We start from the raw sequence: 14,554 nt of genomic DNA on the forward strand, positions 1-14,554 counted from the left end.
GCGGATCTGCTATGGAGCAATTAAAGGATAGGGTTTAAAGGTTGGAGGAATTGGTTTGCTTACTGGATGGAGACTCAAACATGGTGTTGTTGCAACAAGTTTCTACACTTGTTATGGAGATGGAGACTCTCAAGAAGGCTTTTAAGGGCTGTAGCATCGACGGTGTTCGGGACTGCAGTGCCTTGTTAGCCACTTGTGAGCAACACCTACAAGTGCAAGAAGAAGAGATTGCCTTGTTGAAACAAGCAATGTTGGGCCATGTTGGTGGGAGTGAAAGCGGCAGCCAAAGGGCCAAAGTTCCAGAACCAAAACCTTTTTCTGGAGTTCGTTTTGCCAAAGAGTTGGAGAATTTTCTATGGGACATGAACCACTATTTCAAGGCGGTTCGCACACTGGGTGTGGACAAGGTGGAGTTCACAAGTATGTATCTTACGGGAGATGCAAAAGTATGGTGGCGCACAAGATCACAGACAAGAGTCCTCTAATCACAACATGGGACGAGTTGGTGAAGGAAATGAAGGATCAATTCCTTCTTAGCAATGCAACGTGGGTTGCAAGAAATGCCTTGAGGAAACTTAAACACACTAGTAGCGTGCGGGAGTACGTGAAGTAGTTTTCCTGCTTGATGTTGGACATTAAAAATATGTCGGAGGACATACTGTAACGCCCCGACCAACCGTGTAGATATTGTCCGGTTCTAGGCCGCAGCCCTCCCCGGTTTTAAAACGCGTCTACATAGGGAATGGGTGTATACAACATATAACCCAGGAACTTTCTCGCTCTGCTTCCGATGTGGGACTATTACAATCCACCCCCCTTAAAGGGTCCAGCGTCCTCGCTGGCACATCGTACTAGAGGAGGTACGGCTCTGATATCATTTTTGTAACGCCCCGACCATCCATGTAGATATTGTTCGGTTCTAGGCCGCAACCCTCCCTGATTTTGTTTTTCCGCAGAAGACGCATGGGGATCTAGAACCGGACAATATCTACATAGATGGTCAGGGCGTTAGAAATATGGTATCAGAGCCGGACCTCCTATAGTACGATGTGTCAGCGTCCTCGCTGGGCCCTTTAAGGGGGGTGGATTGTAATAGTCCCACATCGGAAGCGGAGAGAGAAAGTTCCTGGGTTATATGTTGTAGACCCCCATTCCCTGTGTAGACGCGTTTTAAAACCGGGGAGGGCTGCGGCCTAGACCCGGACAATATCTACACGGTTGGTTGTGGCGTTACAAATATGGTATCAGAGCAGGTCCTCCCATCTAGTACGATGTGCCAACGAGGATGCTGGGCCCTAAGGGGGTGGATTGAAAGATCCCACATCGAAAAGGGAGGAAAACTTACTGGGCTATATATGTGGATTCCCCCTCTCCCTGCGTAGACGCGTTTTCAGCATCTCCAAGGGGCGGGGCCCGCAAAGTGGGTCGGGCACCGTTAGTGCTCCTGGAAAACAAAACCGGGAAGGGTAGATGACCCAGAACCGGACAATATCTACACAGTAGGGTCGGGGCGTGACATAACGATATCAGAGCAGGGCCTCCCATCCAGTACGATGTGCCAACCAGGATGCTGGGCCCTAAGGGGGTGGATTGAAAGATCCCACATCGGAAAGGGAGGAAAAGTTACTGGGCTATATATGTGGATTCCCCCTCTCCCTGTGTAGACGCGTTTTCAGAATCTCCAAGGGTCGGGCCCCGCGGAGTGGGTCAGGCACAGTTAGTGCTGCTGGAAAACAAAACTGGGGAGGGTAGATGACCCAGATCGGACAATATCTACACAGTGGGGTCGGGGCGTGACACAGATTGTTCAACTTTATGAGTGGGTTACAAGGGTGGGCTCAAGCGGAGTTAAGAAGGCAAGGTGTGAAGGACTTGCCTGCGGCAATTGCAATAGTAGATGCCTTGACAGACTACAAGAAACCAGTAGATAATTCTAGTGATGATTCTTCTAGCGAAGATGGGAAGAGAAAGTCCAAAGCAAAGAAGAAGGTCAAGGCCAAATTCAGGAGGAAGGGAAGCCTGCCAAAGAAGTGCAAGTAGAAAAGACTTCAGTCACTAAGAAGTTTGGGTGCTACATTTGTGATGGTCCTCATCAAGCCCGAAATTGTCCAAAGAATGAGCAATTGGGGGTGCCTTAGTTGCGGAGAACGAAGGTGCTTCTAGTGAAACAACCCGTGTTAATCCACTCCAACTTCTCAATGCGATCCAAAGAGAATGGCAAAAACAGGGTCTGATGTTTGTAGAAGCAAGAGTTAACAGAGTGTTGGTCCATACAATGGTTGATAGTGGAGCAACACATAATTTTGTTTCTGAAAAAATGGTGCAATTGCTGGGTTTGAGGTTAACCAGTGATGGGAGTCGCATTAAGGCGGTGAATTCAGAGGCAAAATCCGTGCAAGGAGTGGTTAGAAAGGTTCCTCTAAGTGTGGGGAAAGGTGTTGTTGATTTCTTTGTGATTCTGTTGGATGACTTTGAAGTCATTCTTGGCTTGGATTTCTTTGTGCAAGCCAATGTATGTCTGATGCCTTACTTGAGGGGGATTTTTGTAATGGAGGTGCAAAGTCCATGTTTTGTGCTGGTTGTTGAAGTCAAAAGGGAGGTGGTTGAAAGGTGCTTAGTTATCAGGGTGGAGGATGGGCTAAGGAAGGAGGCCATTTCAACCACATTAACAAAGGAAGTGGGGCATAAAAAGAAACAAGTGTTGGTAAAGGCATTTGGAGAAGAGTGACTGAAAAAATAGGAAATTCTCTCCAAAGAGTTTTAAGTTCAGTTTTAGGTACCTCATTGTAATTAGGAAAACTGGAAATGGCTTGGACTGAAAAAACAGAGAGCTCAGATTTAGTTTTGGGAAGTTATTGGAATGAATAAACAGGATGTGATTTAGATAATTAGAGATTTAGTACAGAGAGATCTCTGTCCGGGATTTTTTCAATTGCCGGCAAGCAACTCATGGGCAATGTGTTCAGCTTCTGATTGGGTTCGACCTTCTAGATCACTGTACTTGTGATTGTAACTTAGAATGGGTAGCCCCGACGTATCTAGATCTTATGGATTGTGGTTATTCAACTCAGGAAGCTTTTTGTACGCTTAACATCTCTAAAAGCTGTTGCCAAAGATCCTTGATCTTCCTTAGTCAAGGGGTGAATCGGAATTCCTCATGGATTCCCCAAAGACCTTACTCCAGATCTCTTGGGAGCCAGGAGGATCTGGGTTCGATGAATAGGAGGTTGGAATTTAAAAATGGGTCTGATCATGGCAAGAGAACCGACTCCAAGCATGGCGCCAGTGATTGGAAATGCTTGTATTGTAAATACTTCAACTTTGGCTTGCGAAAAATTTGCAGAAAATGTTTCAAATCAAATGTCAGTAAGGGTGTCAATTTTGGCTCGGGCTCGGAAGCTCGCTCGAAAAAAGCTCGGCTCGAATCCTTAACGAGCCGAGCCCGAGTTAGGCCAGGCTCGGCTCAGCTCGGCTCGTTAAGAATTTAATATATTTAAATATATATTATATATTAATATATACATTAAAAGGGTTGTCCATGGAGTGAAAGGGGGGGGGGGCAAAATATGTCACTTCATTTTTGGAACCCCATTCGTTACTAGGACCACCCTCCATAGTGTAAAAAAAGTAGTCAAATTACACTAGTAGGGCTGTCCAGGGAAGATGAGGGGTGTGAACATAATATAACCCGAGCTCGGTAAGGCTCGCGAGCCGGACCGAGCCGAGCCTCACTTGTGAGCTTAACGAGCCGAGCCGAGCCTGGCCAAGCTCGGCTCGGCTCGGCTCGTTTACACCCCTAAATGTCAGCATTCTGGGTGTGAAGACGCGCACTTAAGTCCCAAAAATATCTATGGCGGACCAAAATCAAAGGTTGGATGATAAAACCCCTTCACTGGTCGTATCCATGGATGTGGTTATTGATAGAAGGAAGGATCTTGAAAGATGTTTGATTGGGTATTTGAAGGATGGTTTTTTACTGGAACAATTATGGTCTTGGGCGAAAGAAAAACGGGCCCTCCCTCTCCTTGTAAAACCTTTTGTCTTATCCCCTTCCATGGTGCTATTCAGCTTCGAATCCAAGGATCAAGCCTCATCAATTTTGCAGCGGGGCGGTGAAGTTTTGGGGGGTTCTCTCCAATCCCTCCACCCGTGGTCTCTGATAGTTAACTCTGGAGCTAGAACGGTGAGGTTAAGATTCTATAATATTCCTCTCCATGCTTGGGCTCTTTCTACGGTGGAGGCCTTAGGTAAAAAAATTGGTCATGTTTTTGAGACCCAGTTGTACGGGAATCATGAACATTGCATGGAATTCGCTTATGCTAAAATTTTAACTTCCTTATGGCATTGTTTACCACCTTATTTAAACCTTATGGTAGATTTTGTAACCTACCCAATAAGAATTAAGATGGTGGAAGAACCATTAATGTCCATTCATAGCCCTCTGGCTGGGGAAGATTCCTCCTCTTTGGTCCCGGAACCTGAGGTCGAAGCTTGCCCAACGCCGGGGGAGGAACCGCCAGTGGTGGGCCCCCAGATGATCCCTGGGGGTAAATTGGTAATATCAAGGAGTATGGAGCCATTGAATGGTACTGAATTAGGTTTTGAATTTTCGTCAACGTCTGCAAATGAAAGCGTGATACTATCACCAAAAGATCAGATTTCATTATTGAAAGGGAAATCTGTAGTTAATGGGAAAAGGGCGTGTCAGAAGACAATTAAAGCCCACTCTTGTAATAATCCTGGGAAAGGCGCCAGAAGGGATGTTTCTGATTGCTTTTCTTTACAACTTCCATTAGCAATAAAGGAGGTTACATTAAAAAATCATTTTTTCAGGAATGAAAGGACTAAAGGGGGCTCGAAAGTCAATACTTTAAAGTATAATCACTTCAAAGGTATTCGTGTTGCTAGAAAAGGACTGTCAAATCCAAGAAAAAACTTAAGTCGGTTGGGGGGAGGAACACGTCCCCGAAAACCATTTATTGGCCATGAAAGGTGGCCTTTCGTATTTTAAGAGATCTCTTAGGCTTCCGAAGGAAGGAAAGATCCTCCTATGGACGCTTAGCCTCCAAATTCATCTCTCTTTTGAAAGACTTTGATAAATCGTTCCCTTTGAAAACCTTTATCATGTCTAACTTCTTCCTCCTCTGGAAAAAAGAAAAGCAACATCTTTTGAGGTTGAAGATCTCCAGCTTCTCAGAGAGTTGGAATATGATGAAAAGAACTGGCGAGATTGGAGAATCCTACACCTAAGGAAATAGCTATGGATAAGGAGAAAAGAAAATGGAAGAAATTTAAGAAGGATGCTTTAGCCAATAAGGACTGTTTGTTCAAAGTAGCAGGAACACTGGATCCGACAAAAGCTTTCTTTAGAGTTTATAAATTTGACTTCTTTCAGAAAGCTTTAGAGAAGGAAAGAAAGGCCCGTAGACTACATTGGGAGGAAGCCAAGGCTGCCGAAATAGAACGGCTTGAGGAATTACAGATGAACATGGCTACCGACCCGCAGGAGTTAAGGGATTCCCTTCATAGGGAGGTTAGTATGGAAGTTAGAGCCCGGATGGGTCTGGAGGAGAAGGATCTTGAAGAAGTTTCGAAGGCAGTAGATTCAATGGTATCGAAGGAAAACGAAGAAATGGATGCTCTTATGGCAGTGGGAGATGTTTTTGGTATTGGTTGTGATGATGATATTGAAGGTACCAAAGATCTGTTCAGGTCAATGGCACTAAGGAATTTGAATGAGCACAGGGAGGCTTGTTTGGATATAGAAAAGGAAAAGAAGGGGGCCGAGGGCAGTAGCCCTAAATGAACTGCCTACTGGCCAGGAAGAGAAAAAAAAAGGAGAAGAGGAAAAAGGGAGGGAAAAAGGAAAGGAGGAGGTCAAGAAAGTAGATGGGTAAAGGGGAGGAAGAGAGAGGAAAACCAAGAGAGAAAAAAAAAGAAAAGAAAATAGAGGATCAGAAGCAATGTAATTAGATGTTTGAGTTTTTGGTATATTGCATGGTTTTGTTCTTCGGAATTTCATTCTACTTTGGGGGGTTTTTTTAATAGAGAATAGTTTGATCTCGAAGCGTTGGTTTCTGTAGCTCCCTCGAGGTGAAAAAGAATTTGGACCCCGGTAATCATATCTAACGGAATAGCAATATGCAAATCTCGTCTATCCCAGATACCTCACAACTATGGCTTGAGAGATTCATTCTTTCACCTAGGCTCTCAACTGGTATTATCTAGCATTGCTTTGATTTTGGGGGGTCCATATCTAAGGTCTTAATTCAGAAGTTAGGTTTATCTGAAGCAGCACTTATCTATAAGTGTTCAAGTTTTCGGGGAAAGTGGTATTTGCAGCATTAACATGATAGTTTATTGTATTTATCGTGGAATTGTATATGGGATGTGCCTGTTTATGGAATAGTTGTAAGGACCTAATTCACTTTTTGTTTACTTCGACTTGGCCTTGGGTATGCCCTTGCCATCATATACTAATATTTTGTACTTCAGGCTGGGACCTCGGGTCCTAAATGCTAGCCAAATATTAATGAAACTTGTCAATTTTTTAAAAAATAATAATAATAATTAGAGTTCAGGGAGGAGAGGAACGAGGGTTCCTGGATTTTCTAAGTGAAATCCCACAACTGAGAGATGTCCGTTCGAGAGTTCTTCAATCGTCGGCAGACGAACCCCCCGTTGGGCCGGGATTCCCTCACAAATCAGTGTGTTTGTGGTTCCAGCCTTGACTGGGTGGCCCCAACGTTCCTTGACCTGGTCGAAAGCGGATACTCAGCTCAGGAAGCTTTCTATTCATCTGGAGTTTTTAACAGCTGCTGTCGGAGGTCTCTGATCATGGTAAGTCAAGGGGAGAGTAAAGGGAGATTCCCATGGTGTCCCCCTATATCCTTTCCTTGATCGGTAGGAAGCCAGGAGGATCAGGACTTGATAACAAGAAGGTTTGACTTTCGAAATGGATCTACTCGAGGAAGGTGGACAGTACCAAACCAAAGATTAGCTGACTGGAGGTGTTTGAAGTGTAGCTATAGCAATTATGGGACTCGTCGTATCTGCAGAAAATGTTTGGGGCCGTAGTCTACCAAAAAGGTTTTGGCCTCTAAGTCTTGGATTCCTAAGGAGATCCACAAGGAGCACCACATATCCAGAGTGGATGAAAAACCCTCGTATTCACTATCCCAAGCGCTCTGATCAACAATAGGAAGAAAACTTTAAAAAGTTGTTTGATAGGTTCTTTGAGGAATAGGTCCTTATTGGAAGAAGTCTGGTCTTGGGCGAAGAGGAAATGGGCTATGCTGCTTTTAAGCAAACCGTTTTGCATTAGTCCCCTCATCGGTCCTCTTTTCCTTTGAGTCTCAAAGTCAGGCCACGTCTATTCTTCGGCGGGGAGGTGATGCTTTGAGTGGATACCTAGTTTCCCTCCATCCGTGGTCACCTGCTTTAAATACTGGTGCAAGAACAGTGACACTTAAGTTCTTTAACATCCCTCTCCATGCATGGTCTCTTTCCACGGTGGAGACTCTGGGTCAGCATTTTGGTCAAGTTCTGGAAACTCAGATGTCGGGTAGTCATGACCACTGCCTGGAATTCGCTTCTGTTAAGGTTCTAACCTCTTTGTGGAATTGTTTGCCTTCTTTTATTAACCTTCTGGTAGATTCTACGGTTTATCCAGTTGGAGTTAAGATGGTGGATGAATCTTTAATGTCTTTTAATAATCCTTTAGTAGTTAGAAATTCCGCTCCTTTGGCCCCTTCTTCAGATGTCTTTGATAACCCTCTGCCGGTGACTGATCTGCCCGTGGTTGAACCGCTGGATATCTCTGGGGGTAAATTTGTCATTCCCAGGTCAAAAGAGCCGTTGGATAACTCTGTCCCAGAATTTGAATTATCTTCTACTTTGGGAATGGAGAAGCAGGCATTAGCCCTAAAAAGTTGAACCTCATCATTGAAGGGGAAAGTGGTCAGTCCTGGGGAAGGACCGTGTCAGAAGACCCTAAAAGTTAAACCAAGTATCTTCACTGGAAAAGCTTCCAGGAAAGATACTTCTGATTGTCGTAATCTTCAACCCATATTAGTGGAAAAGGCGGTTAAGATTAAAAACTGCCTTTTTAAGAGCAAAAACAATAAAGGTAATTTAAAAGCCTTGAAGGATCCCAATAGTCACATCAATAGGTTTCGTGTCAATCCACCCAAAAAGGGCTCGTCGTTTCAGACAGGTAAAGTTGGCCAGAAGGGAAGGGGTGTGTGTCCCGAGAACTATCTATTAGCCACTAAAGGAGATCTTTCTCTTTTTAAAAGAAACCTCTTGGGTTCTCGAAGGAAAGAAGAACCAAGAAAATCTAAGCTAGCCTATAATTTTAGTCGCCTCAAAGATTTTGATAAGCCTTTCAAAACTCCTTCAGCCTCTATGTCAACCGAATCTGGTTCTTCATCTAGGAAAAGGAACGCGGTCACATTTGAGATAGATGATCTTCAGTTCCTTAGGGCTCTACAACATGATGAAGCGATGGCGGAAGAAGTATGTCCTACGCCTAAGGAAATCTCCATGGGAATCTGGAAGAGACAATGGAAACAATTGAAGAATTGGCTAACAAGGGTAGCCTTCTAATGGTCTCAGGTAAGTCCGACCCAAAAGAGGCCTTTGTCAGAATCTATAAACTTTTTTTCTTTAAGGAAAGCTCTAGAAGAGGAGCGAAGAGCCCGTCATCAGCATTGGGAAGAGGTGAGAGCGGCAGAGATTGAGCGATTGGAAAAACTGATGGGTTGCTCAGATGATGTACCGCAGGAGTCACGGGATTCTTTGGATCGGGAAGTAAGGTTGGAAGTTGGACTCGGATGGGACAGGATAGACATGAGGTGGATTCAAGGTTGATAGATTTTCTGGAATCAGAAGAGAAGAGTGTCATCCCCACTAATGAAATGGATGAATTGTTGGCTATTGAGGATATCTTCGGAATAGGTTTTGATGATGATTTGGAAGCCACAAAAAATATGTTTCTGTCAATGGCCATTAGAGATTTGAAGGAATTAAGAAAGGTCGGTACTGAGAAGAAAGATGAAGAAAAGGGGCCGAGGGTAGTAACCCTCAATGAAAGGTTTTCCGGCCCGAAAAAAAAAATCTTTGCTAAGGGATGAAGGACAAGAGAAGAGGGATAACGGAAAAAGAAGAAGAAGGAATCTACAATTGAAAGGTAGAGAAATGTTGGAAAAAGGGAGATACAACTCATTTTTATTGATGAAAATCACTGAGATTTGTTTTGCTACTATCCATAAATTGTCACTTTCTATAGCCATACCTTGAGAGATTCATTCTTTCGCTTGAGCTACCCTATCTGGATTCTTTTGGGGTGCTTCATCTCATTGGTAGTTTCTTTTACCTCATCTTGGAGCTCCTGGATGCAGTTTTAGTGGGTTCTGATGATTTGATTAGTTTGAAGGCGGTTTTTGGTAGTGTCTGATCATTCGTTTAGATTGAAGTCTCCAGAAGTTTTGTTTAGGAGTTCTATATCTATTTGCAGTAAAAAAAAAGATGAGTGATAGTTATAATTTGGTTATAAAAGTTTTGAAGAATGCATTCAGCAGAATACAGAAACAGAATGCTTGGGTTCTATTGTGATTTTGGATATTTTGTGTACTTTGAATTGGTCTCGGGTATGTCCGTTCCAATTCACCTTAATATTTTGTACGGTAGGTTGGGACTCCTGCTCCCGAATGCTATCTGAATATTAATGAAATATGTCACTTTTCAAACAAAAAAAAAGGCATTTGGTGAAGAGAGTACAAAATTGGGGTTAGGGAGAGCATCAATGAGAAGGACCTACCAAATGATCCAATGAGGGCGTTGGATGGTTTAGGTGGGGGAGGTTTGTCACCCCCTTAAAATGTTGGCACACACATTGGCTTGTGGTGGCACCTTGCACCCTTACTAATGTGCACTTGGAACATCAAGGTGGGAAGAAGCCCATGGGACCAAAGCTTTGGCATGGCCTAGAGCATAGGTGTAGGCCATGCATAGCTTGCACAGGTAAGCATTAGTGGGAACCTAACCTAACTCAAGTGTGGACTGGTTGGGCACTGGATCAGTGCGCTCTGGATCATTAGGCACTGGACTGGTTGGGCACTGGATCATTGGGCACTGGACTGGTTGAGCACTGGATCATTGGGCCCTGGATCGGTGGGCATTGGATTCGTAGGCACTGGACTGGTGGGCACTCAGTGGTGGGCATAGGCAAAACCAAGGCACCAGTGTGCGCATGACATTTGGCAACACATGGGCGTGTTTGCAAATGGAGGCAACTGTTGAAAATGGTATGATTCAAACCAAGGCACTTCTTGGTCGTGTTCAAAGGCTTGTGCACAAGGAAGGCAAAGCATAGGCAACTGGTGGGCGGTTTTGGCACACATGGCAGCAGGCATTGGCATGCACTTGGACATTGTGAAGACTTCTTAATGCAATCATGGCTGGGTGGTTAGGCAACTGTTATGCCACATGGTGGCTAGTCATTTGTAAGTGCTTAGGCACACGGATTGTGAAAATTTGAAAGTAATGGGCGTTTTGTGGGCAAAACGCCTAAGGCAACAAGACAACAAAAGGCAACAGATAGGCAACTGTTGTGAGTTCCCTTTGTATGTACTATGGCAATAGTGAAATTCGTGGAGTAGGCAGAGATTTGGCCGAACCACGTTAAAAAGCCCCTTGTGTTGTGTTGTTGTGTGTGTTCTTGATTGTTGTGTGATCTTTGCGTGTGCAAACTTGGTTGGCCTGACTAGCTTTGTGCTACGCCACCACGGACAGCCCCTTTATCAAAGAAATTTTGATTTTGAGTGAGTTGCACCGTGACAGTAGGGCTTCCAACGTAACTGGACAGCACCTGCCTCTATAACGGCATGAGGTGCTGTGGTTTTTCTTTTATTGTTCTCTGTAGTTTGATTTTTTGTTTTGAATGGTATCTCTGGTTTGATTTATAAAGCATCATCTTTTCAGAGGAAAAAAAAAAACTGACACATTTTGATTGACTTCCATCTCTTGTTCCCTTAAGGAAACATGTGATTAGCTTGTTTCTTAAATCTCGTTTGGGGAAAAAATTACATTTTCTTTGAGATATATTTAAATTTTGTGCAATCTACTGTTGCTCGTAATATTCTATTTCTCTATTGAAATTTTATGTTTTGTAGCTATTATCTTTTTATTGACTTCAATATTATTCTTATTTCAGAGAAGCCCAGGTGAAGATGTTACTGCAGACCCTCTAGATTACATCTTTGGGTACTCAAAACCCAGTGGTGAGATTCATCACCCTGACACCATCAGCCCTTCGCCTAAAAGACGTGTCCGTAATCACAGAAGAGCCCATCGGCGTCACCGGACCCGCAACCCAGAGGTATAATTGTGAAGAAAATGAGTTGTGAAATGCAGAGGGAAAAAAAATGCAGGAATTGTTAGGATTCTTAACACTTAATATACCATTAAAAAAAAATAAAAAAATTCTTAACACTTAATATGTTTCTGCAAGAAATCCATGCAAGGACAGCAATGAGAAACTGATTTTTCTTCTGAATTTTGTTGGTGGTGCTTAAATGGGTTTTGGAAAGAAAGGGGCACTTTGTTGTTGCACCCAATTCAAAAATTGTGTGCCAACACAAAATCAAAGTTTGGGAATGGACAATGCTTCTTGTTTTAACAATGTACATGGATGACTTCAATGCAACAAAGCTTGACGGGACCATTTCATCTGGTTGTTTATGGATGCCATGGGTGAAAAAATTAAAAATCTTTTGGTCTGTGGTTTTCTAATTGACCATAATTTTGTTTTAACTATCAGTTCACAATGTTCCACTGATTTCGGGTAAATCAAAGAAATGAGTGCTGTTGCTAGAACAAGCAAGGGAGTGGGATATCACTAATCCCAAGCTCCCTTCCTGGATGGAAATTCCTTTGCTTTCTTTCTTTGCATTGGCAATCATTTGTGAAGTTTGGGTTCAAAGCTCCCTGAAAAGAGTAACCATCACAAACTGAAAGCCATGCAGAGGCAAGTGTGTGATGCTGGATTTCGTTTACAAGAACTTCTAGCTTGGCTGCGTTAGTATTTCTTCTTGTACCAGAGTCTCCAGCTCAACAATAATGACAATAAGTGCCCCCCCCCCCCCCCCCCCCCACACACACACACACAAAACGAATGATGCTGCATTCAGAGAAGTCCAGGTGTGATCCAGATCAATCTCAGCGGAGTTTAAAAATATCGATCAATCCCCGATTTCTAGGGGTGTCAATGGATCCAATTTGGATAATATCCACTTAGGTCCAAGGTTTTAAATTTCGGTTTCGGAATGCGTTTCAGTCCTCACCGAAACTGAAATTTCGGGCAAAATCAGACGGAACCAATAAATTGATATTTTATCTCGTACTAAAATTTTGGCTGAAATTTCAGGAGAACATTAAATAATGTTAAGATTCCATATTTTTTGGGATTTTTCTTAAATTTCGGACCGTTTGAAATTTCAGCCTCGGTCGGAATTTTGAAATTTATGTTGAAATGTTGTAAGGCTTCGGGTTTAACATTTAGGCCGAAATGTAAAACCTTGCTTATGTCTCGGTCAGGATCTGTTCAGATTCCCTATCGGTCAGATCCTTTTTGGAGTGCATTTTGGCTCGTTTTTTGAGTCTGGGTTACCAGCCATTTCAAATTGGACCGTCTCAGTCACATCCTTTTGGAGTGCTTTTTCGCTCTACATGTATTTAGTCTGGGTTAAGTTCCATTCGAATGGGTGTCCTAGCTCCTAATTACATTGTATACAGTTGGGGATTAGGGTTGAAGGATAGAATCGAAATGAAAAGAAAGAAAATTAAATGTTTATTAAAACGATACTCCTCACGAATAGACATAAATGAATAAAAATAGGAAGATAAGGGGTATTTTCAACTACTAAGGCTGCCTTTGCACGAAAAAGTTTCCCTCTAACTTGATATAGACCTTTCATTGAATAGCAAGTGCCAGCAGTAACGAATTCCATAAATTGTGTATTACAAGGGGATGAGATAATAGAAGATGAGGACCGAATTAAAGAACTTATGATCCCTTAACTTTCCAAATTATACTTCAAAGATCACGCGATTGGTGGCCGAAGTTGGAGGGGCTTTCTTTCTTTCAGAGGTACTGGGAGCCAATAAAAATGATGTAACGGTTGATAAAGCTTAGTTCATGGCATGTATAAAATCCTAGCCGAGGTATTACCAAGAGCAAGAAGTTTTTTTTTTTTTTTTGGTAAGTAAGCTGGGGTTAGGCGGACCCCGACCAGATTTATTAAAATAAAAACAAAGGATTACAAACGAATATATGGGACTCTCAAGGAGTCTTGGGTTACAATAGAGATGAGCTCAGCAGGGAGGTTTTCACTAAGAATATTCTGAACCTTGACCGGACAATCAATTTTGGATAAGAAATCGGCAGCAGCATTAGCTTCTCTCCAAACATGAGAAATTTTCCATTTTTCCATCTTAGCGAGGAGATCTCTGATCATAGAAAGCATTGGAATTTGTCTCCAGTGGGTTCTGAATTTACCAGTTATAGCATTGACTGTGAGGAGATTCAATCCATAGATGCTGGCATTTCCGATCAATGGCCTTGGAGATTCCTTGCAGGATTGCATCCATCTCGAGTTCCCGGGATGGATTTTGGAACAAGAAGTGCCAAGGAGGTGATGGAGAAGATTATATAAAAGTTTCAAATGGCTTTTATTAGTGGTATAAAATTCCTGAAGAAATTCTCATCATCAACATGTGATGCTAGCTTCATATAGACCTTGCATCCATCCTGTCATTTGACCCTTGAATGGATGATTAAATGACAAACAATCAATACATCCGGCAAGAGTTTGCCATCCATCCTGTTAAAATAAACCCTACTGGTAGCACTTTATACTGTAAACAAGAACAGAGAAAATGTCAGAAAACAAAATTCTGAACAGAGTTAATGTCAGTAAACAAATTACATATGTATGATTTCCTGGAAAGAGAAAAGAAGCCTTTTTTCATTGTATTACAATACCCAAGTTCTGTATTGAACTTACAACATCAAATTATATATGTATGATTCCTTTACAGCATATACACCCAAAATTACAATTTTCTGCACTCAAAACATGGACAAGCCTGTACAAAATCGTCGCCCCACGGGCAAATGGTTTTAACTAATTCACAACAGCCAATGACCCAAGCACATTTCAGCTTGTAATTTTCTCACCCAATAAAAAACACTGCATTATCTATTTATTCACAGTCGAGAAGCTGGGACTCACGGGGTAGAATTAACTGAGATCTCTTGTGGCATTGGGGGACTTTGCGTGTCCGGATGGGAAGAGATAGCAAGCTGCTGCAGTGGCTTAAGAGCAGATGCCAGCTGTGCAAAAGAAGGTCGCAAGCTTGGATCTCTGAAGAAGAAACACAAGCAAGACCATATTGTTAAGACTAGCAAGAGGCAGGTGTGTGTGTGTTTGTTTTTAGTGGCAGTTTTCAAAAGGTTGGAGGTGAATTTTGTAGGGATGGGTCTGGGGAGTGT

The 14,554-nt window shown here is 42.7% G+C and overlaps 2 protein-coding genes across 3 annotated transcripts in view; one reads left to right on the forward strand and one right to left on the reverse strand.

Annotated features, from left to right (window-relative positions):
- Positions 1-11,732, forward strand: part of LOC143887009 (uncharacterized) — a 33,523-nt gene extending 21,791 nt beyond the window's left edge. For both annotated transcript variants that reach the window (XM_077391134.1, XM_077391136.1), the window contains exon 6: positions 11,216-11,732. In XM_077391134.1, the coding sequence (XP_077247249.1) occupies positions 11,216-11,386 (171 nt within the window). In that variant the 3' untranslated portion in view covers positions 11,387-11,732. The remainder of the gene's footprint in view (positions 1-11,215) is intronic.
- A 2,238-nt stretch (positions 11,733-13,970) lies between these two features.
- Positions 13,971-14,554, reverse strand: part of EDR1 (Protein kinase superfamily protein) — a 47,336-nt gene continuing 46,752 nt past the window's right edge. The window contains exon 13 of the mRNA XM_077391606.1: positions 13,971-14,426. Within this exon, the coding sequence (XP_077247721.1) occupies positions 14,291-14,426 (136 nt within the window). The 3' untranslated portion in view covers positions 13,971-14,290. The remainder of the gene's footprint in view (positions 14,427-14,554) is intronic.

This window comes from Tasmannia lanceolata, unplaced genomic scaffold, assembly GCF_043159265.1.
Source record: "Tasmannia lanceolata isolate RefF3 unplaced genomic scaffold, GAP_Taslan_0.1 ptg000012l, whole genome shotgun sequence".
Taxonomy (NCBI): Eukaryota; Viridiplantae; Streptophyta; class Magnoliopsida; order Canellales; family Winteraceae; genus Tasmannia; species Tasmannia lanceolata.